Source organism: Haliotis rubra, unplaced genomic scaffold (genome assembly GCF_003918875.1).
Source record: "Haliotis rubra isolate DU_JTF1 unplaced genomic scaffold, ASM391887v1 Scf1525, whole genome shotgun sequence".
Lineage (NCBI taxonomy): Eukaryota > Metazoa > Mollusca > Gastropoda > Lepetellida > Haliotidae > Haliotis > Haliotis rubra.
In genome coordinates this window covers 59632-81531 of record NW_025765476.1, presented here as the reverse complement: position 1 = coordinate 81531, position 21900 = coordinate 59632, and the positions used below count along the sequence as shown (strand labels likewise).

Sequence of the window (21900 nt, the reverse complement as noted above, 5' to 3'; positions counted from 1 at the left end):
GGATCTTCACGGGTACTTTAAATGGATTCAAGTTTTATTTCAACTTATGATATGATTTCGACTTGTTTCACATCGTGAATAGGACAGATGTTCCTCAGGTGCTATAGCTAAAACAGATGGCTCGTCACTTTGAAAGGTATTGCGGTTTATCACGTCGTGTGTCTCTGATGATTGCGCTAATGAGCACGACAATGGTTTGATTGTTGTTACATGCAGCTTTTTACAGCTATATAACGGCGGTCAGTACATTATCAAGTCTTGTCGAGACAATCCGGAGATTGACACCATGAGCAAAAATCCACGCAGTTTGGAAACGATGACAAGCTATCAACAGAGTCATCAAGCCTGACCACTCTATCATTTGAATCGACCTTTCTGACAAGTATAGGTTGCAGAAGACACAAAAATCACGTGGATTGTGGATGAAAAGAGCTTTACATATGCATATGTACATCTTGAGAAATTGTTGAAATAACAGGAATCAACTTCATCACGTCTTTGAGACGCAAATTTAGTGGTATGTTGCAGCGACCTGGACTGATCAACACATGAATAATATGAAAAAAAGTTAAAAAAAGTACTAGGAACTAAAGTACTGTCGGAAATAGAAAAAAAACCTGTTTTTCACATTTATATCTACAATTTAGGTAGTTAATATTTGAAAGTGTGAAATATCTGTTAAAACTAATTCGGCCTAACTACAGTCGCAGTGGGAGGGAGATAGGAAACGTAAAAGGATTTTACTGAGGAGAGATTAGTGCAGAAATGAGCAATGCGGTCCAATGCGACTTATTCACAACAGACCATGGCTTTATGCAAATTAGTGTGCGATGATATTGTATTACAAAGGACACTTTTTAAATGATCATTTTGAAATTAGTCTTTGCTTCAATATAAACGATAGCAGACGTAAAAAATAATAAATTTAATACTGAAACTATTAAGGATGTAGCTACCATGACATCTCACTATCACTATAAAAAGAAACAGGTAGGAGGGATCGTCTCAAAAGCAAAACCAGGACGGGTGTCGCAGACGGTGGTTGGGGTCGGGCTGGGGAACTGAGATATTAGCTAAGATAAGAAAATCAATAGAGACATATTCAATACACATGAAAAAACATAAAATATCTTAGAGATGACCCCTTGTGTCTGTGGGCAGCACGTGCATTTCATGCCATGTGAGTCGACGATCCGTCGTCATACCTGGCTGATCGACCTAATTGCCATCTATTGTTTTCAGCAGCTATTCGTATTTTTTTTCTAAGTTTTGCCCGATTTCACGCGTAAACATGCTTTTCTGGATATCCTATTACGCATCCCTCTGAACGCCCAGTTAGGCCGATGTGGGTTATTTCGACATATGCTATTTGCAATTGTGTAAATTTTAGTGATACAGAGTAACAGCCTAAAAACAGTTTTTTCTATTTCCGACAGTACTTTAGTATTGCTTAAGTTACATACTCATCACGTCCTCGTAATGGATACAAGTCAATCCGTTTGACTTCTCTCTGAAACACGAAACACGAAGTATTACGTATAATAAACTACAAACAGATTCACCAGCTAATATAATATTATCGTTTCCAACATGTTAATTATAGTTCTATCTATATATAAATAATATACTGTATAATATTTGCACATGTATGAGATGCATAGTTTTCGCTTTCCAGCATGCTGTATATATCCTGTAAAACACATTATATATATATATATATACATATATCAACACTGTACACAAGCTTCCACTGTAAATTGTTCATTCCCATCATGTAATATTATGTTAAACTGTATTTCGGAGATGGCGACAATAGACAATTAGTGGTGCACTTATGCCTAATCCCGTTGCATTTTGGACTGTAAAATATGTTTAAACCAACTATATTTTAAACAATTTCTGCAGATTTTACCAACTGATTTTGGTTATGAAAAATACATTATCAAAATGCTGTATTTGTTTCTATCAGGTGCTCTGAAATTCGGCTTGAACTTCACAAAGGTCCCATCACAAATAACAGACAAGATATTTCATACAGTGAAAATTGACCCCATCTCATAAGACGCCAATTCGGTAAGAAGGTTTATAAGCGTCTGTTCACGGGTGATTAAGCTTCAAGGAATTTGCTAATCAAAGACTGCGAATTCAAACTTTTACAACTTCATACACCAAATAACAGCTTAAAGCAAATAAGCCGTGGCATGTGTGGAGCCCAGTTTTCTTCTCCCTAGTATAAGGAGGGTCTGGCTGTTTCATGAGTGCCCCAAGGGCCCCAGTGCCAAGGGCACGCGTATAAAATATATACATAAAACTGCTTTAGTTAATTTATATTTGCCACGTTAACTGGACATTATCTGCACATAATTCAACTATCTTTCAGCCATGTTCCCTTAATAACATCTTTAAAGTGGTTATAAAAGTGGTGGCACTGGAAACGGAAAAGAGTTGTGATATAGTGAAGAATGCATATGTGCAATAAATGAAACTTAACAGCATATTAGCTCTTGCTCACGCATAAACAATCTAATTACATAAAATGACTGTCGGATGGCTGGGGTGTACGTATGGGTTTTTTAATCATTAAATGTTTTTTTGCGATGTGTTACGTTCTACAACCTTTTCAGGGAATTTCAAGATACTAAGTTGAAATATCAAGCTTTGAAAGATGAAAGTTCATCTTACTATGTTTGAATTTCAGGATATGTAAGTCGACATTCCATGTTACTGTAATGTTTTAACACAACATGTACACAGTATAAATATGTTCCAATGTAGCGTATTTCAAGTTAGTATTTATAAAATTCAGTTCATTATACCAAGGAGACTATATAACGCTGTAGATTATCTAGTGAAGTGACAGTGGAAAATACTTGACAGTCTGTCGAATCTGAACCCTGAAATTGGCCAACACATGATGTTTATCTCCTAATTATACTGAAAATTCAACTTTGTGTGTATCGAAACATTTCAGCTCAATTTATTGAAATATGAACACAGTATCGTGAAATTTGAATTTAGTATCTAAATTTCAAGAAAAATAGTAACATACATTTAAACACAAATGCACAAAATAGATCTAACACCGTGACGGTAAACACAGCGAAAGGAAACACGTTGGTCTGAACACTATGTATTATATCAATAGGAACACTACGGTCTACAAATGGTTTGTTAATCTAGAGACTTCTTAATTCGGACGATTTGACTAGACTCGGAACAGCATGGAATTACTTAGTGCTCGCTATAAGCATTGAATACACGATTATCTTCAAAGTTCACATTGGAATATCCTGCCTATCATCTCCTCATATTCAGTTAACATACCACAAACAGTTTAATGAGATGAAAGAGACAAGCGATTAACTTGGGTGGTCGTCGGTTTTAACCAAGTGAAGACTTAAATATTACTTTTGTGTGAGCAGGTATGCAGCTTCTGTCAGACCAAAACTCCCGATGGACGTATATTTTGTGAAAATATTTTATTCAATATTTCTATCTACAGAAACAGTGACATGAATAACAAATCGGTAATTCAAAATTCGTCATTAAGACATTTACGGACCTGGGCCCCGTTTCACAAAGCTCTCGTAAGCCTAAGATCTCGTAACTTTTCTCGTAGCATTCGTACCTCCTATACTGTATCATATGAGGTACGAATGCTACGAGAAAAGTTACGAGATCTTAGGCTTACGAGAGCTTTGTGAAACGGGGCCCTGGTAGAGTCGAAAGTGCAAATTCAGTCAACTACGGTTATACCGAACCCAAAGGGACCACTAATTGAAGTATATTATGACTGTAGTCGTATTTAGAGTACTAAAACAGTTCGTTATATCCGTCAGTTCGTTATAAGCGTGTTCGTTATAAAGGTAATTTAATGCACCTCCAATTCAGTTGATCTTTAGCCTTCTGTAATTCCTGCATTCGCACTGTAACGTGGAGTTTAAGTGCCGTGCTCTGTATTTCAAATCTATATTCATACAACAGACGACTCTTGAAGGTCCCGGTTAGAATTGATCTTCAGTAACCCATGTTTGTCGTAAAAGGCGACTAACAGGATCATGTGGTCAGGCTCGCTGACTTGGTTGACACATGTCATCGTATCCCAATTGCGTAGGTTGATACTCATGGTGTTGATGACTGGGTTGTCTGGTCGAGACTCGATTATTTACAGACTGCCTTCATATAGCTGGACTATTGCTTAGTGCGGCGTTAAAACAAACAAACAAATGATACAATAGACAGTAAAATCTCCTTAGTCAGGGACTTCACTGCTTTCACTGTCATGAGGTATCGTTTAGAAGGAAGTGTACATGTCTGCTTCTGTTCATAACATTTCCTGCTGTTGCACTATTTCGTGAGCAAACCCCTATGAAGGTATATCCATACTAGTCCATAATACAAATGACACCATACTGGAAAAACTTCATGTCATCAGTGGTGTCTTCATCAAAGTATTATCTGCAACTCCTTATAAATATGTGCATATTAAGGGTAACATTTCGTATTCTTAAGCCTTTATATAAAGTTCTCCTGGATACTATTTAGCTTTTAAGGCATTGTTGCCAAAATCACACGAATTAAAAAAATAGCATGAGGACACTTCTCGTAAGAAGGACACAAGGTTACAGAAGAAGCTCATTTACACATAGCTTGAACCATTTTGTGAAGGAAAACATACAGTTCCTCTCGTCACCTCGATGTATATATTGAACAGTTGATGTATATATATGCATATTACCGGGTCGAATGATGCAGAACTGATACTTTGTAATTGTGAAATAATGGCACGAAAAAAATGTGGTAAAAGTCTTGGAAACAATGTATAAAACCGTTAAGGTGCACCTCCTATAAAGAAAACCTATGTTTCCTGGTTTTACATTTGAACAGAATTCAAATATGGCCGCCATTTCCCATCTGCTGAGGAAATTATTTTAATATATAACTGTCTTTGAGAGTGTGATATTGGCTTGATGCATAGCAAATTCTTTTTACCCCACATTTTCTCAAACTTTGTACTTTACCAAAAGATGGATGTGTGCTTCTAAAAATGCCACACATATGTGCGGAAAGTTGACAAATTATACGTAAAATACAAAGCATAAATACAAGAAATTTATATGAAAACTTTAAAAATAGTGTTTGTTATTTTATGACAGGAGAACATCATGTTCCTGAAATTGCTATGTGCATGTAAACGAACTTCATATATACGTGTAACTTTTCTTTCGTGTGACATTGCAGGTATGAACAGTGTTTTGGTTAAATATGTTCACTTGACAGTGTCTGGCTGTTCAGTAATGCGTTGATTCTTCAATCGTAAATATTTACTCATTAAATGCTATTGTGAATGAATATACATGCCTGCGATCCGCTAACGTTCCTCCCCTGCCGTGAGTGAGGTAACACTTCTATCTGACTCAACCCCTTTCATGGTAGTTGATTTCATGACGGGGCAGTCATTGTCTCTTCGTCGACACCGGTGGCGACGTGACCCCTCATTAAGCTACAGTTAAACTTTACGACGTTGTGTGGCCAGGTATATAAGCCTGGCAAGATAGAGACTTGGCACATCATCTCAGCCACCATGAAGGTAAGAGTAATCATCCTTTCATCATTATGATGAAACTTCTCCCTCTTTTCCTAGTGTATACACTGGTTATTATCCTTATATAGGGACTGATTTTAGAATATTTATCTTAAATCTTGTCTCATACGTTTATTACTATTTGCATGCAATTGTATCACGTCCACATTCATTGTTTTTACAAAAGAAATAGTTTGGTTTCTCCAGTTTACATTGGTTCCTTGTTTTAATATCAAGGATGGATAACCCTAGAGACAAAAAAGTGTTACCGCCAGCATGATCTAATTAACAAAATATATTAGGCTATGTTCTCCTATTTCTTCTTCAACGTATACGGTTGTCAGTGCGAGAAACTCATCCGATGCCCATATTGTCTATGGTATTACGCCGCATTTAGCAATATCACTTCGGCAAACACCAGAAATGAGTTTTACATATTTTACAAATGTGGGGAATCGAACCCGGGTCCTCGGCGTGATGAGCGAATCCTTTAACCACTTCGGCGTGATTAGTGAATGCTTTAACCACTAGGCTCAGTGACCTGAATGTTGGTGGTGTCGAGAATTACTGTTCTCTCACTCCAAAGATTAATACTTCATAATAACGAATCAATAAAGTTCTTGGGGAGGTGGGGTAGCCTAGTGGTAAAAGCGTCCACTCGTCACGCCGAAGGCCCGGGTTCGATTCATCACATGGGTACAATGTGGTGAAGCCCATTTCTTGTGTCCCCAGCCGTGATAATGCTAAAATATTGGTAAAAGCGGCGTAAAACCATACTCACTCACTCACCCACGTTGAAGTTCGTCAACGGACTGAGTTAATAAAAACATTCAGTCGAGCAAAACGAATATGTTTGATTGAAACGTGAAATTATTTTCAGTGTCTCCTCGTCGCCGTCGTCGCTCTGTGCGGCGTTGTATCCAGCATGCCCTACAACAACAACTTTGGCGCTGTCGGACAGGTCGGACACATTGCGGCGGGTCTCAACGACTACGGCAAGGGACAATATGGAGGCGCCGAGGGTCTTCGTCGTTACGGAAGCTACAACAAAGCGGCCAATGCCGCCAGCAAAGCCGCCGACAACTACGCCGCCCACGGTAACGACTACCACAAGGCTGCTGACCATGCCAGCGCAAAGGGAGACGCCGCCTCCAACTACTACGGCCACAAGAACGCCGCTCACGCTGACAAAGCCTCCGGTGCTGCTGCTCTGGCCAACAAAGCCAACTACCACGATGCTGCTGCCACAAAGTACGCAAGGAAGGACGATGCCTCCAAAGCTGCTGCCAACAACGACTACGCCAACAACAACTACTACAGAAAGGGGAACGTCTATAACACCGGAGTCCACTACGGCTTCGACAAGAAGTATAACAAGAACGCCGATGAGGGCGGTGACTACGAAATTCTTGATGACAGCTCTTCCCACAACCTCGACGAATACCGTGACAAGAACGCGGCCTACAGCGCTGCCAACAGAGACCACGCCGCCAACAAATATGCTGCTGATCGATCTCATGCTCTGAAAGACAGCAAGTACGGTAAGGACGCCAGCAAGGCTCAATACGGTAACGGTAAATACGGCTCTGCTGCTAGTCAGGCTGCCAAGAACGGTGCTGCCAACCACGGTTACGACGGCAAACTTAACGAAGCTGCCGGAAGCAACAAATACTACGCCAACGCCCACGATGCTGCCGTCAACAAACATGACGAGTTCGCCGGCAAGAACGCCTACTACAACAGAAAGAACGCCGCCAATGCAGCTGCACAGGCCGCCAACAACATCGCCGGATATGGAGGTCTCGCCCATGGTGCCCATGGCGTCGCTGGTGGTGCTGGTTTCTAGGTGTATCTGGAGGTCTTCTCGGCAAAGGAGTAGGATACGGCAAGGGCTACGGTAACCAGTACGGCCACGGATACAACAATGGCTACCTCGGACATGATGCACACAACAACAAATATTACGATGCTGCCGCCCACGGTCAACACGCTAACCACTATGATGGTGCTGCCAATGCCGCCCTCGCCAAAACCGGAGGATACGGATCTAAACTGGGTGATTCCAGCCGAAGCAAGGCTGGTGCCGCCTATCACAGAGACGGCTACAACAACGCTCACGCCAACGACTACTACAAGTCTGGAGCTGCAGCTGCCAACAACAACGCCTACAGATACAATAAGGACGGTGCCGCTGCCAACAACCATGGCTTCAGTCACGCCGGTGCCGACGCTGCCAGTCTCTATGACAACAAAGCCGCCGCTCACGACAATGCCAAATCTGCCTACGCCAAAGACGACTACAGACGTAAGTACAACGAGGGGCCAAGAAACACCATCTGGTCAAGAAGTTCCACCATCATTCTAAAGCCGGCGGCAACAACTACGAGCGTCTCAACTACGACAAGAAGGACTACAGGGACAACTTTGGACAGAACGCCAATGCCGCTCATGCCAACGCAAAGAAATACTCTCAGAACCTGTACAAGAACGCTGCCAATGCCGCCGCCCATAACAACGACAAATATGCTGCCAACCACGCCAACAAAGCCTCCAACTACTACGATGCTGCTGATGCTGCCAACGGAAACGCCGCAAAGAAATCCAACTACTACAACAAAAACGCCGCTGCCTCTGCCAGTGCTGCCAACGCTGCCGCCAAGTCTCTTCATGACAACCACAACAACGCCGCTGCTGCCAACGCCAAGAGCCTCAACAACTACGCCCACAACCAGTACGGCAACAACGGTCACGCTTTCAACGTCGCCCACGGTGCTGCTGTCAACCATGCCGGTGCCGCCCACAACACCCCAGCTACGGTTACGGCGTCGGACACGGACTTGGAGGAGCTGGCCGTGGAGTTGTCGGCCTTGGTCACGGCGTCAGTGGTTACGGTAATGGGCTCGGCAGAGGAGTTGTCGGCCTTGGAAATGGCGTTGGTGGATTCGGTAACGGAGTTGTCGGACTTGGTAGAGGCTTTGGCCCTGGTCAAAGTTATAGAGGTTATAACCAGTACCCTTACTACGGGTAAACGGTGATATGTGGTCGACCGTTTTCAACACCATCCTTACTGCACAAACCCTGTGCGCTTGATATGAATGAGGAAGTGTGAATGGATTTTTTTTACCTCTCGTTTGATGTGTCTGTACACTGTGTGTTTCACAAGTATGTTTTGTTGGTGTTTTTTTGTTAATTGGAAGATACTTCCTGCTAATCTGATCTAAAAAATACCGTTTTCACAAGAATACCATTTTATGCTGGTACGAATAAGTGTCATTCAAAACCTAGTTCAGTTTTAGACATTGATTGCAGTTCAGAGAAATGCCTATAAAGCAAGAATTATGTTTAAATAAAGTGGTATTGGAAAGAACATTTCAGAACTTCTTTGCATACTTTTCCTTTGCAATAGGATACTTATCACGTTGTACTCTGTGTTTGTGCTGTGCTGTGATTTATATCTTACTTTTACCCAATCGTAAGAATAAATGTTGTCGGATAAATTTGTTCTTTGTCTTCATTATACAAAACAAGACCAGCTTGACAATAATGCTTATACTGCTCTATAGGCAATGGCAACTCATGAGTTTAAGCGGTCTTACTTACCTCGCCTTCAACTTATATTAGCTGAGCGCTCTTCTGTTATTTTCAATGTACTATAGGCGAACTGTGGGATTCAGCCTGAAGCAACTCATAATTGAACCTAGGCAGTCGTTCGGTGAAGCGGTCTCTATCTTACCTCACAATCACTCTGGTGCCCGTGTCGTTTTGAGGTGTTCTAAGATTAGATGGGTTGATATACCGTCACATAAACAAACATAGAGCGCTCCCTTCTGTTATTTATTCAATTAACATAGGTCATATCCCAACTTAGAATTACGTCACACAAAAATCTTGAGGACTAGGAATGGACATGGAACGGAAAAGGAACATTAAAAACGAAATATGATTTAAAATTACCCTGCCCTTTAATTGCAACACTTTCACTGAAGGATTATTCCTGACACTTGAGGACAGTTAGGGACNTGAACACCAGGTGTCTAAGCGGTGAAATGTCAAGCCTAGGTCTCCATATAACGAGGAAAGATTGTACGTTTCTTTCATCCATAATATATGTTCAGGTTCATTCGTTCGTGGCAGATGATTTCATTAGTAGCCTTTAGTTCCCATAAATGATTTTGATCACATCACTCAATCATCATAACATTATTTTTAACGACAGCTCATTTTGATCCAAACATGTTCAGGATGGGGTTTAAATCTTTAACGAAATACTAATTTAGGTGTGTATCTACACACGTTTAACGTCTGAGCAAGTACAGACGGTCAAAACACCACCTAAACACAACATTACCATAATATAAACATATCTGGGATTACAATGTTGAAATATAGTGAATATTTAAGCACAAAGTCAAGTTTGAGTTAGATGCATAATATTCATTAAACTTTTATGTGCATATCAGATTCACGGGCACTTGTATTTCGCATGTTCCACCACGGACTAAGTACAATATTGATATGAAAATGTACAAATAAATGCTCCAGTGTATAATATTTAACATCTATAAATGTTAGATTCAGTCTTTGGTGGCAAATGATTGATTGCATTCATTTAATCACATTACACGATTTTCATCACACTACTCTATCTTCACTACACAAACACAACATCCCCATAATATTGACATGTTGAAACACATTTATATAAAGCTATTAATGGAGCATGAAGGCAAGTTTAAATTAGATCACAATATTCATTGACACCTGCATTGCACATGTGCCACGAGAACCTACTAAAACCACGGTACAAAATGATCATGAAAATATACAAATAAACCAAACTTAATCAAAGGTGACTTGGAAAATTGAAAGGACCAGACACAAAATGTTGCAATTTCTGATCCCGTCGAGATTTTACAAGTACAGTGTGTGGCTGTTAGTATTTCTATCATAGAGGAAACGGAAGCTGGCAATGGTGGCATGTCTCATAAGACGAAGGAGACAAATTCAAAACTAAGCTTGTCCTTGAAAACTATTTGGCGTATATCCCTTTCTCATTGGCTCTTAAATTCCTCTTGTTTAGAACTCCCTGCCATAGTTTACCTATAGAAATAGGTAGGTGGCACGAAATTCCCACCAAAGAGTGAGTTTAGTTTTGCGCCGCTTTTAGCAATATTCCAGTAATTTGACGGCGGGGGACACCAAAAATGGGCTTGACACATTGTACCCATGTGGGGAATCGAAACCGGGTCTTCGGCGTGACGAGCGAACGCTTTAATAACTATGCTTCCCCAACGCCCCTCCCCCTCAAAGTAATAATATGTATCCTCTGCGATATGTGCATGTGCGATGTTGGCGATGAATTTCATTTAATTTTTCTTTGCCCTTTCTTCAAACGTCATCGAAAACACACATCCCATATGTTGCAAAAAGAGTCTGCTAAAATTTAAAGAATGTTTAAACTATAAACAAATACGTTTTTAATAAAAACTGTATATATGTAATACCATTATGAAAACTGTACCATCTTCCACGTAAACCATCCCGCCATGTTACGTATTCTTAACTGTGTATGCGTATACCTCTTATGCCGAGTGTCTCGGCCAGAGCCTAATAAAAGTTTTGTTGTTTTCCACACAGCAGGAACGTATTAGCAGCGTTCGAAATACCTGCCTGACCGACCGCCCGGGACGGGTTATTTTCAACACGGACTGCCAGTTTCTCAAATTCACCTGCCCGACGGTCGGGATAAAATTTAGACATGTATATATGAAAATATTCATCATATTTCAGGATAATAAAACATGCGGCAGTGATAACATGAAGTCAAGCATTAAACACAAATCTAAAATAAACAGTTAATTCTTTTCTTGCACTGGTATTAGTTCTTTCAATATTTTACAAGTTTTAATTTAATCATACTAAGTAAATTAGTATTTTTAGTGGGCAGGTAAGTTTTGGTCAGGTCTGGCAAGTTTTACATCTAACCAGCCCTGTGGTCTGGCTGAAATTTTTGGGAGTTTCATACCATGGTACATGTATTAGGATTTGTGTTTATGATCTAAACACGTTCTAAAAGGTTAATATAGAAGAGATGAAAATGAGCACAAAATAGTATTACCCGACTTTGACAAGTGTACGCTGACATTTGGGTAATTGTTTACAACAGATCCAAGATATTATGCGCATTACAAGCGTTCAACATTCTTTTAATCAAAATCGTCAGTCAAGTGTGTCTCTCAGTTCCTGAACGGCATTAGTTTCCCGCCCAGCCATTTCTGCAATGCAAAAGCCCTCAAAGAAACAAGTCTAGAGCCTCATCTCAATTTAAGTCTCCTTTTCCATTTAAAAGGAATTGCTTGCTTTGATTAAAAAATACATATTCAGAGATTTAGCGTTAGTCGAGTCAGAGTCATTCGGCGCGTATTAGATGACAATATATTAGTTTATGATGCGTAATATATTTTAACAATTCATTTTAATACAATGGGGTTGGAATTTTTCAACATATTTTACCTTAAGTCAGTCTTAGATTTCCAAATCCTAATAAATTATGTATCATGAATATTGCGAGAACAGATGAAAGTTTTTGAAGGAATATGTCAGAAGATTTACTTACATGTATAATGTATGAGGTTGGTTGCCTATGGATCACCTATAAAAACCATATCAAAATCAACGCAAACATGTTTGATTTCAATATCAATGCCAAAGTAGCTATTTCAACATTCTGTGGCAGGTTACTCATTTATGTCTTGAGTGGAATTGTATCTAGCTTGACTGAATTAGAAAATCGTCTCCTCCACATTTGCACAGTGCAGTGCACTTTAGAGCTGCTTTTAAGCATTTGGACCGGTTTGAACATTTTTTACACAGTATTTATCATTATTATTATTATATTATAGGACATTTATATAACGCACATATCCACGAACTGATACATGCTCAAGGCGCTTGGTTTTTTCCCCCTTGATCATTGGATGTCAATCTCAACGGCACATTGTATTATCAATCTCAACTCCCGGGGCAACAAACAACTCTTGCAGCCACTCGGCGCACCAAGTTATTGCGACTTTCCCATCCTTGCGAGGTACCCATTCACAGCTGGGTGGACTGGGACACATAGTCACAGTACTTTGTCCAAGTTTACTGCACCTTGCTGTACCCGCAACTAGGTATTTGCACGTATTCATGTGGCCGCCATCTTGTCATTTACCAACAGATTCATGGGTTCTTTTAAGTGCACAGGGTTGCGTACTGTACACTAGGGGTTGTGACAACACTTAAAAAGTCTGCACAGAAAGTTGACTCCAAGGTTTTTACAGCTGGTTACAGGTGGGCTCGATCCCGGCAAGCTCGCTGGATCACTAGCCTGGTGCCTAAGACAGCTCGCCCACCATGCCCCCCGCTCGCCCACAATGCATTTCAGCAATTCCTGGCAGCTCTTTGATGCCTTCAGAAGACTTGAAAATAGAGGTACAAGCTCTCCCTGAGAAAGTTATTGCCAGCCCCTATCCAGAGGGCTTGGTAACTCCTGTGATTTCATCAGAGATTGCCCCCAAACATAACTCCTCTGATATACAGCTCTCTATATGTTGGATCAAAGCTGATTCTGTTGGGGGTATATTGTCCAATGTTCTCCCCTTCGTGGGGAACAAATGCTTTCTTGCTTCATTCACTTTCATGTGGTTGCTTGCTCTGTGAGCAGCACAACAAATCTCTCAAGCTGATGAATCTGTGCATTAGTGATTTCAAGTGGTGGACGAGCAAGGGAAATAAAGGTGCCTGTAATTTCAGTAAACGCGTTCCATCCATTCCACGATGTCTTCTTTCCTATTCTACCAAAGGATGACACACTGTCACTTCCTGTGAAGCAGTGAAACATTGGTAGGGATCGAAAAAGCTTGTTGCAGCTATGGCCAACACAACCACATTTGTGTCAACAGTATGAATGTAAAATTTCTTCCATAAAGACAAGATATATACAGACGAGTCAAGGGATGGAAGCCTGAATGAGTTTTTCAGACATGAATATCACTCTTGCGTACCATCTATATCTCATCAAGGTTCTCTACGTCCATGCACAAAATCAGTTCTTCTCAATTGCTTTGAAGACATTTCACCACAAACTGACTCGAAACCAGATGTTGACGTATCAAACCTTGATGGAGTCGCAGTAATAAACATGCTAAAACCCGTAGCTCAAATAACATTGGATGGATATCTTATAATGTGTTCTTGAAATACTTCCATACTCCTCTGAACTCCAATCAGAGAGTGTATGTTGTTTTGGACAAATATCAACACGCAACGTAAAATCCAGTGCAAGAACAAACAGAGGAAGTGGAAAGGACGACGAGTGGAAGCCAATTCATGTGTTCTTCAGAACTGACAAGATTTTATGAGGTGTGATGCCAACAAGAAAGAACTTTTTGCTATACAAATATCCTATAATTTGCTAATAATAATACATACTGTGTAAAAAATGTTGAAACCGGTCCAAGTATGTAAAACCAGCTCCAAAGTGCACTGCACTGTGCAAATGTGGAAGAGACTAATTGATTTTCTAATTCAGTCAAGCTAGATACAATTCCACTGAAGACATAATTGAGTAACCTGCCACAGATTGTTGAATATAGCTACTTTGACATTGATGTTGAAATCAAACATGTTTGCGTTGATTTTGATATGGTTTTTATAGGTGATCCATAGGCAACCAAACTCATACATTATACATAGAGAATCTCACCCTCGTGTCTACTGATATCAATCATATCAACACGATTTGATAAAGGTACAAATTTTATTTTTACCTTTATCAACGAGAGTTGATATAATTGATATCAGTAGACACGAGTGTGAGATTCTATTTATCATAAAAAATCATTCTTCATAACTTTTCAATGAAAACTGTAAATCTCTCAACACTGTACTACCATTAGACTTGCAGTGCAGCGATGTCATAGCATTGTGACATCATCAGTTCATGACGTCATAGCATTGTCAGAGCATTGTACAAAATCAGAGCATTGTACTGTCAAAACGAGATAACATTTTCCGGAAAATTCATTTTTTCTCCCCCAATTTTCCCCAATAAAATGAAAAATGGCCAATATCTACGAGGCTTCTCGTTTTGAATTTGCAAAGAAATGATAAAAAAATGTTATATCATGGGATGATCTCATATTTATTTTACTGTTGTGGCCATTTTGAAAAATGTTTGTCAATTTTCCCTTTATCGGGTTGTCATGATATAAATTGACTTCCATAGACCTAACCATTAAAGATAGACAAGACATGTATGTATGGAAAATGATCAGCTATGAATATTCTACAATTTGATATATGATTTATGAGAATTGGAGAATATTAGAAAAAGTTATGACGAAAATAGTAGAAAAAATTATCATTTTTCACTTTTTTCCCCAAAAATATGAAAAATATAAAAAATCTGCGAGGCCTCTCGATCTTTATTTAATAAGAATGGTATAAGCTACAATCATGCCAAATTTCATGCTTGTAACACGAAGTGCACAATTTGATCACTTATCCGCTGGGCTATTGTGGCAGCAACTGATTAAAACATTTTTGATAGATAAACGTTTTATATGACGAGGCGGTACGTTTTAGGTTCGAGTCGGCGGTGTTGGAATGTGTTTTCCGGGGGTCGGCAATAAAATTAGAAGGGTCGGTCGGGTGATGAGAAACACAAACAATACAAATGCTGCCCTAACTCTCAAGTGATTAAGGAGTTGTGTGCTTACTGAGACATAAAACAGGAAACTCTGAGACTGGTTACCTGCGTATAATATAGGCAGATATATCACAATGTTTCGATTTTCAGCAGTGAGCCCTGTCATAACGATAATTCTTTCCCTTAAAATGACCGTCTAAAAGCAAAACGGCCTTACATAGGCAATGTCCCTGCTCAAGATTCCTCAGAACTGCATGTGCATATTGCCAACCAGTTTTTCTCCATGAAAAATTTCATCCAAGTTGACACTTTCGAACGTAAAGTTTCCTAAGATGTGTTTTTGCGCTGCGTTTTCGTTCCATGTACACACACCAGCATTATAATGGCGAAAATATAACCATTAACACTTATTTTGAAAATTATTTGAAATTTCAAATAGCAATATCACCTATTTTCCTTTTTGGGAGAAGATAGTTTATGACCACCGACCATTTCTGTGAAAATACAGGAATCTTTTATGTAACAAAGCATCGAACGATCCCAGAAACACAAGTCCAATTAATTGTATCCTGCAACGTCCTATACAGTGTTTGCTCAATGTGCTTCTGGTGCATAATACAGACTGAGTATATCATAGGCGTAGACTTATACTAAACATGCATGCACGTTTTCATTCATCTTCGCGGACGATACCAGTTTTTCAAAAGGGGATGTGGGGTAGCCTAGTGGTAAAAGCCTGACACGCCGAAGACCCGGGTTCGATTCCCAACGTATACAACGCGTGAAGCCCATTTCTGGTGTCACCAGACGCGATATTTCTGCATTATTGTTAAATGCGGCGTAAAACTAAACTCATTCACTCACCAAATTTTCAAGAGAACAATATTGTCCAAGATCATGTGTAATCATTCATTATAAAAGAGTAGGTAGATAGATCCTATATATTTTATACTATTGTCTTATGAATATTTCGTGTGGCTATATCTCCCGAGGGAATTAGTTCTATATACGTCCGTGTAAGATTTCTTGAGTGTGGCACTGCAAGTATGAAGAGTGTTTCAATGTTTTCAGTATCACGCTGTTCAGTAAGACTTTGATCCTTTAATCGTAGATGTTTACTCACTAAAAGTCAGAATGGAGAAATATACAGACCCACCGTCCGTTGATCTCCCTCCCCTGCCGTGAGTGAGGTAACACTTCTATCTGACTCAACTCCTTTCATGGAAGCTGATTTCATGATGGGGCAGCCATTGTCTCTTCAACGACACCGGTGGCGACGTGACCCCTCATTAAGGTACAGTTAAACTTTACGACGTTGTGAAGCCAAGGTATATAAGCCTGGCAAGAGAGAGGCTTGGCACATCATCTCAGCCACCATGAAGGTAAGAGTAAACATCCTTTCATCATTATGATGAAACTTCTCCCTCTTTTCCTAGTGTACACTCTGGTTATTCTGGCGATACACATAGGTAATTGAAGTATATTTGTCTTAAATCTTGTTCCATTCTGTTGTAATCAATTGTATAATGATCGCATTTCAATAGTTTTACATATGTTGAGAAAAGAAGAAATATGGTTTTGTCTACTTATATTGGGTAGCCTAGTAGATAAAGCGTTCGCTTGTCACGACGAAGACCCGGGTTCGATTCCTCACATGGGTACAATGTGTGAAGCCCATTTCTGCTGTCCCCCGCCGTGATATTGCTGGAATATTGTTAAAAGCGACGTAAAACTAAACTCACTCACTCACTCGAAATTTCTAATAGTATGAATCATTTGGCACTGTAGCCTTAACGGGGGAATTCACTCTGATACTGCATTTGTGTGCGGTTTCTGGTGACTATAGTGAATGAAAATATAACTTAGATATCGATTAAAACATTACATCAGATTTTACCCTCACTTGATTCCTTATTGTAACGGTATATTATATAATATTTCATTCCCATGCATGTGATGTTTACGCTACCCACAACACACTTGATCAATAATCTGTATTTATGTAATAAATAAAAGGGGAGACTAAATACAAAACTAAATATTTTAACGATGTATGAAATGTATAATAGAATCGGGTTTTCCATAACTTACAATATTTTCTTCATAGTAATTTTTGTACACCAGAGTCTCCTTTCACGAAGCAACCTTTACTAAGGTTAACCGTAACTCCCATTCTTTAACATTGCACTAAGGTTACCTTAGTGACTTCGATCACCTTCGTGTTTTGTGAAAGAAGGCCCTGGAATATAAATACTACTTACTATATATATTTCCTTATAAAAGTGACGAAATACATTTTGTTAACGCAATTATTATTTATTATATAAATGTTTTGTAAGTTATTTTTCTGTCACAACAAATACTTGACAACCCTTCTATTTGCACCCTCCTCGCTTCACATTCCCCTACCTTGATGCATTTTTAAGAATTGCAATTGTGAAACTAACGACATATGAGATCTATTTGCACTAATGGTAAATCAGGTACGAGTATCATTTTATACGTTTATCGAATAAAATGCTTGAAGATACCCCATTGACACATGGCAGTGCAGTGACATCAGAAAACAGAGAAGGGCTGATGTTTTCAAGGTGTATAATATAGTTATAACCCTTGAGAGCCACATTTAAGAAGAACAGAGTTGAAAATGGTGTGGCTCAACCGGCAATGGGCATGGTTGAGTAATCGTGTGAATGTGGCTGTCCCGGCAAAAGCTGAAATTGCTCTTTTCTATAGAATGACCCATTAGCATGTATCATTTTATTTCAGAACAGATTCTATAGATAGAAATGAAGATAATACAATCTACAATAAAAGCGGAGAATGCAAGATTAAAGAACAAAATAAACATACAAAGATTAATATTATCATATGTTAACTAAAAACTTCAACGGGAATAAAGAAGCCGCCCATCAATACATTGTGATCAATGGGTGACGCTTATTTGAGAAAAAACGGTATTGATATCCTTACTCATTGTGGCTTTCGCGGCGATTCGCGGCACCCAGGTTTGTACTTGAAATGTGGCTTTAGTGGCAATTGGTATTTTTCAAATGTGGCGGACACCGTATAATATACATGCGTGTAAAGGATGCAATTTCTTAAATGATCACGCTTAATTGCTTAAAAAGAATGATGATCTGATCACATCCTTTCTAAAAGAATCTCCACACTTTCAGTAAACAATGCACATGTAAGATCATGCCATGGACAAAAACAAACTTTCAGTGTTCACCTCAAGCGTTTTCACAATATGTTTAAATGTTAAAGAGCATTTATAAGTGATAGCGCTTGTCTATACTCAACAACAACTTAAAACATAAGAATGGGACAGCTTATTGATAGAAGCGTTCAGTAGACACATGGGTTCGAATCTGTTCGATGAGTGAAGTGAGTGTGTGTTCCCTACCGTGATGTGGTTAGAGTGTTGGTGGCATCGAGAAACACTGATCACTCCAACCCTAGATTCCTACTTTAAACTAATAAAATAATAATGCTGTACAGTGTTTATTAATAACTATAAAATTCAATGGAGCAGTACGAATATGTGCCTTAGAATTCAATGAAGAATTAAACATTCAATGGAGCGAAAGCTATGTGTAAGAGTAAAACATGTAACGCTGCAACGATGATTTCCAAAAGGTTTTTTGTAAACCATCATCAAAGTGTACCATCTTACCAACAGGCTTTAAACTTCAGCTTATTTATCCTTATGTGTTTATTTTTTCAGTGTCTCCTCGTCGCCGTCGTCGCTCTGTGCGGCGTTGTCGTATCCAGCATGTCCTACAACAACAACTTTGGCGTTGCCAGACAAGCTTGGCCACGTTGCCTCGGGTCTCAACGACTACGGCAAGGGACAATATGGAGGCGCCGAGGGTCTTCGTCGTTACGGAAGCTACAACAAAGCGGCCAATGCCGCCAGCAAAGCCGCCGACAACTACGCCGCCCACGGTAACAACTACCACAAGGCTGCTGACCATGCCAGCGCAAAGGGAGACGCCGCCTCCAACTACTACGGCCACAAGAACGCCGCTCACGCTGACAAAGCCTCCGGTGCTGCTGCTCTGGCCAACAAAGCCAACTACCACGATGCTGCTGCCACAAAGTACGCAAGGAAGGACGATGCCTCCAAAGCTGCTGCCAACAACGACTACGCCAACAACAACTACTACAGAAAGGGGAACGTCTACAACACCGGAGTCCACTACGGCTTCGACAAGAAGTATAACAAGAACGCCGATGAGGGCGGTGACTACGAAATTCTTGATGACAGCTCTTCCCATAACCTCGACGAATACCGTGATAAGAATGCGGCCTACAGCGCTGCCAACCGCGACCACGCCGCCAACAAATATGCTGCTGATCGCTCTCATGCTCTGAAAGACAGCAAGTACGGTAAGGACGCCAGCAAGGCTCAATACGGTAATGGTAAATACGGCTCTGCGGCAAGTCAGGCTGCCAAGAACGGTGCTGCCAACCACGGTTACGATGGCAAACTTAACGAAGCTGCCGGAAGCAACAAATACTACGCCAACGCCCACGATGCTGCCGTCAACAAACATGACGAGTTCGCCGGCAAGAACGCCTACTACAACAGAAAGAACGCTGCTAATGCTGCTGCACAGGCTGCCAACAACATCGCCGGATATGGAGGTCTCGCCCATGGTGCCCATGGCGTCGCTGGTGGTGCTGGTGTCCGAGGTGTATCTGGAGGTCTTCTCGGCAAAGGAGTAGGATATGGCAAGGGCTACGGTAACCAGTACGGCCACGGATACAACAATGGCTACCTCGGACATGATGCACACAACAATAAGTACTACGATGCCGGCGCACACGGTCAACACGCTGACCACTATGATGGTGCTGCCAATGCCGCCGTCGCCAAAACCGGAGGATACGGATCTAAGCTGGGTGACTCCAGCCGAAGCAAGGCTGGTGCCGCCTATCACAGAGACGGTTACAACAACGCTCACGCCAACGACTACTACAAGTCTGGAGCTGCAGCTGCTAACAACAAGGCCTACAGATACAATAAGGACGGTGCCGCTGCCGACAACCATGGCTTCAGTCACGCCGGTGCCGACGCTGCCAGTCTCTATGACAACAAAGCCGCCGCTCACGACAATGCCAAATCTGCCTACGCCAAGGACGACTACAGACGTAAGTACAACGAGGGGGCCAAGAAACACCATCTGGTCAAGAAGTTCCACCATCATTCTAAAGCCGGCGGCAACAACTACGAGCGTCTCAACTACGACAAGAAGGACTACAGGGACAACTTTGGACAGAACGCCAATGCCGCTCATGCCAACGCAAAGAAGTACTCTCAGAACCTGTACCAGAACGCTGCCAATGCCGCCGCCCATAACAACGACAAATATGCTGCCAACCACGCCAACAAAGCCTCCAACTACTACGATGCTGCTGATGCTGCCAACGGAAACGCCGCAAAGAAATCCAACTACTACAACAAAAACGCCGCTGCCTCTGCTGGTGCTGCCAACGCTGCTGGCAAGTCTCATTATGACAACCACAACAACGCCGCTGCTGCCAACGCCAAGAGCCTCAACGACTACGCCCACAACCAGTACGGTAACAACGGTCACGCTTTCAACGTCGCCCACGGTGCTGCTGCCAACCACGCCGGTGCCGCCCACAACACCCCAAGCTACGGTTATGGCGTCGGACACGGACTTGGAGGAACTGGACATGGTGTTGTCGGCCTTGGTCACGGCGTCAGTGGATACGGTAGTGGTTTCGGCAGAGGAGTTGTCGGCCTTGGAAATGGCGTTGGTGGATTCGGTAACCGAGTTGCCGGCCTTGGTAGAGGCTTTGGCTCTGGTCAAAGTTATGGAGGTTACAACCAGTACCCTTACTACGGGTAAACGGTGATATGTGATCGACCGTTTTCAACACCAACCGTACTGCACAAACCATGTGCGCTTGATATGAATGAGGAAGTGTGAATGGTTTTTTACCTTTCGTTTGATGTGTCTGTGAACTGTGTGTTTCTCAAGTATTTTCTGTTTTTGTTTTGGAAATTGAAAAGTACTTCCTGCTAATCTGATCAGAAAAATACCGTTTTCACAAGAATACCATTTTATGCTGGTACGAATAAGTGTCATTCAAAACCTAGTTCAGTTGTAGACATTGATTGCAGTTCAGAGAAATGCCTATAAAGCAACAATTATGTTCCAACAAGGTGGTAATAAACAAGCAAAACATTTCAGAATCCAATTTTTTTGTATCCAAATTCTTTGTAAGAGTTTACTTTTCACGTTGGACCTTGCCTTTCTATTGTGTTGTGATTTGTGTCTTACTTTTACCCAATCGTAAGAATAAATGTTGTGGGATAAATTTGTTCTTTGTCTATATTATACACAACAACACCAGCTGGACAATAATGCTTCGACTGCATGGAGCCTTACAACGCCTTCAGCGTATATATTGCTCTAAGCAACTTATGCCTGAAGCAACTGATGAACTGTCGTTAAGCAGCGGTTGTCAAACGGTCATGTACGACTTACGGTGTAAGATGGGATACACCTCGGAGTGATCTGTCTGGGTGAACATCCTGTTACGGGGCACCTATCAATAGGGCTATCAATCGATATGGATCAACAGA

At 40.9% G+C, this 21900-nt stretch overlaps 1 protein-coding gene across 1 annotated transcript; it reads left to right on the top strand.

Annotated features, from left to right (window-relative positions):
- Nucleotides 1–5584: 5584 nt before the first annotated feature.
- On the top strand, nt 5585–21160 carry LOC124270549 (fibroin heavy chain-like). Its single transcript, XM_046705570.1, has 5 exons — nt 5585–5590; nt 6465–7395; nt 7431–7889; nt 7952–8608; nt 19086–21160. The coding sequence occupies exons 1-5, from the start codon at nt 5585–5587 to the stop codon at nt 21158–21160; spliced, it is 4128 nt and encodes a 1375-aa protein (XP_046561526.1).
- The last annotated feature ends 740 nt before the right edge of the window (nt 21161–21900 follow it).

Excerpts from the sequence above, each read along its gene's own strand:
- LOC124270549 (XM_046705570.1), top strand. Across the intron at positions 7,396-7,430 it reads ATATGGAGGTCTCGCCCATG|GTGTATCTGGAGGTCTTCTC; the intron begins GTGCCCATGGCG and ends GCTGGTTTCTAG. Across the intron at positions 7,890-7,951 it reads CGCCAAAGACGACTACAGAC|CCGGCGGCAACAACTACGAG; the intron begins GTAAGTACAACG and ends ATCATTCTAAAG.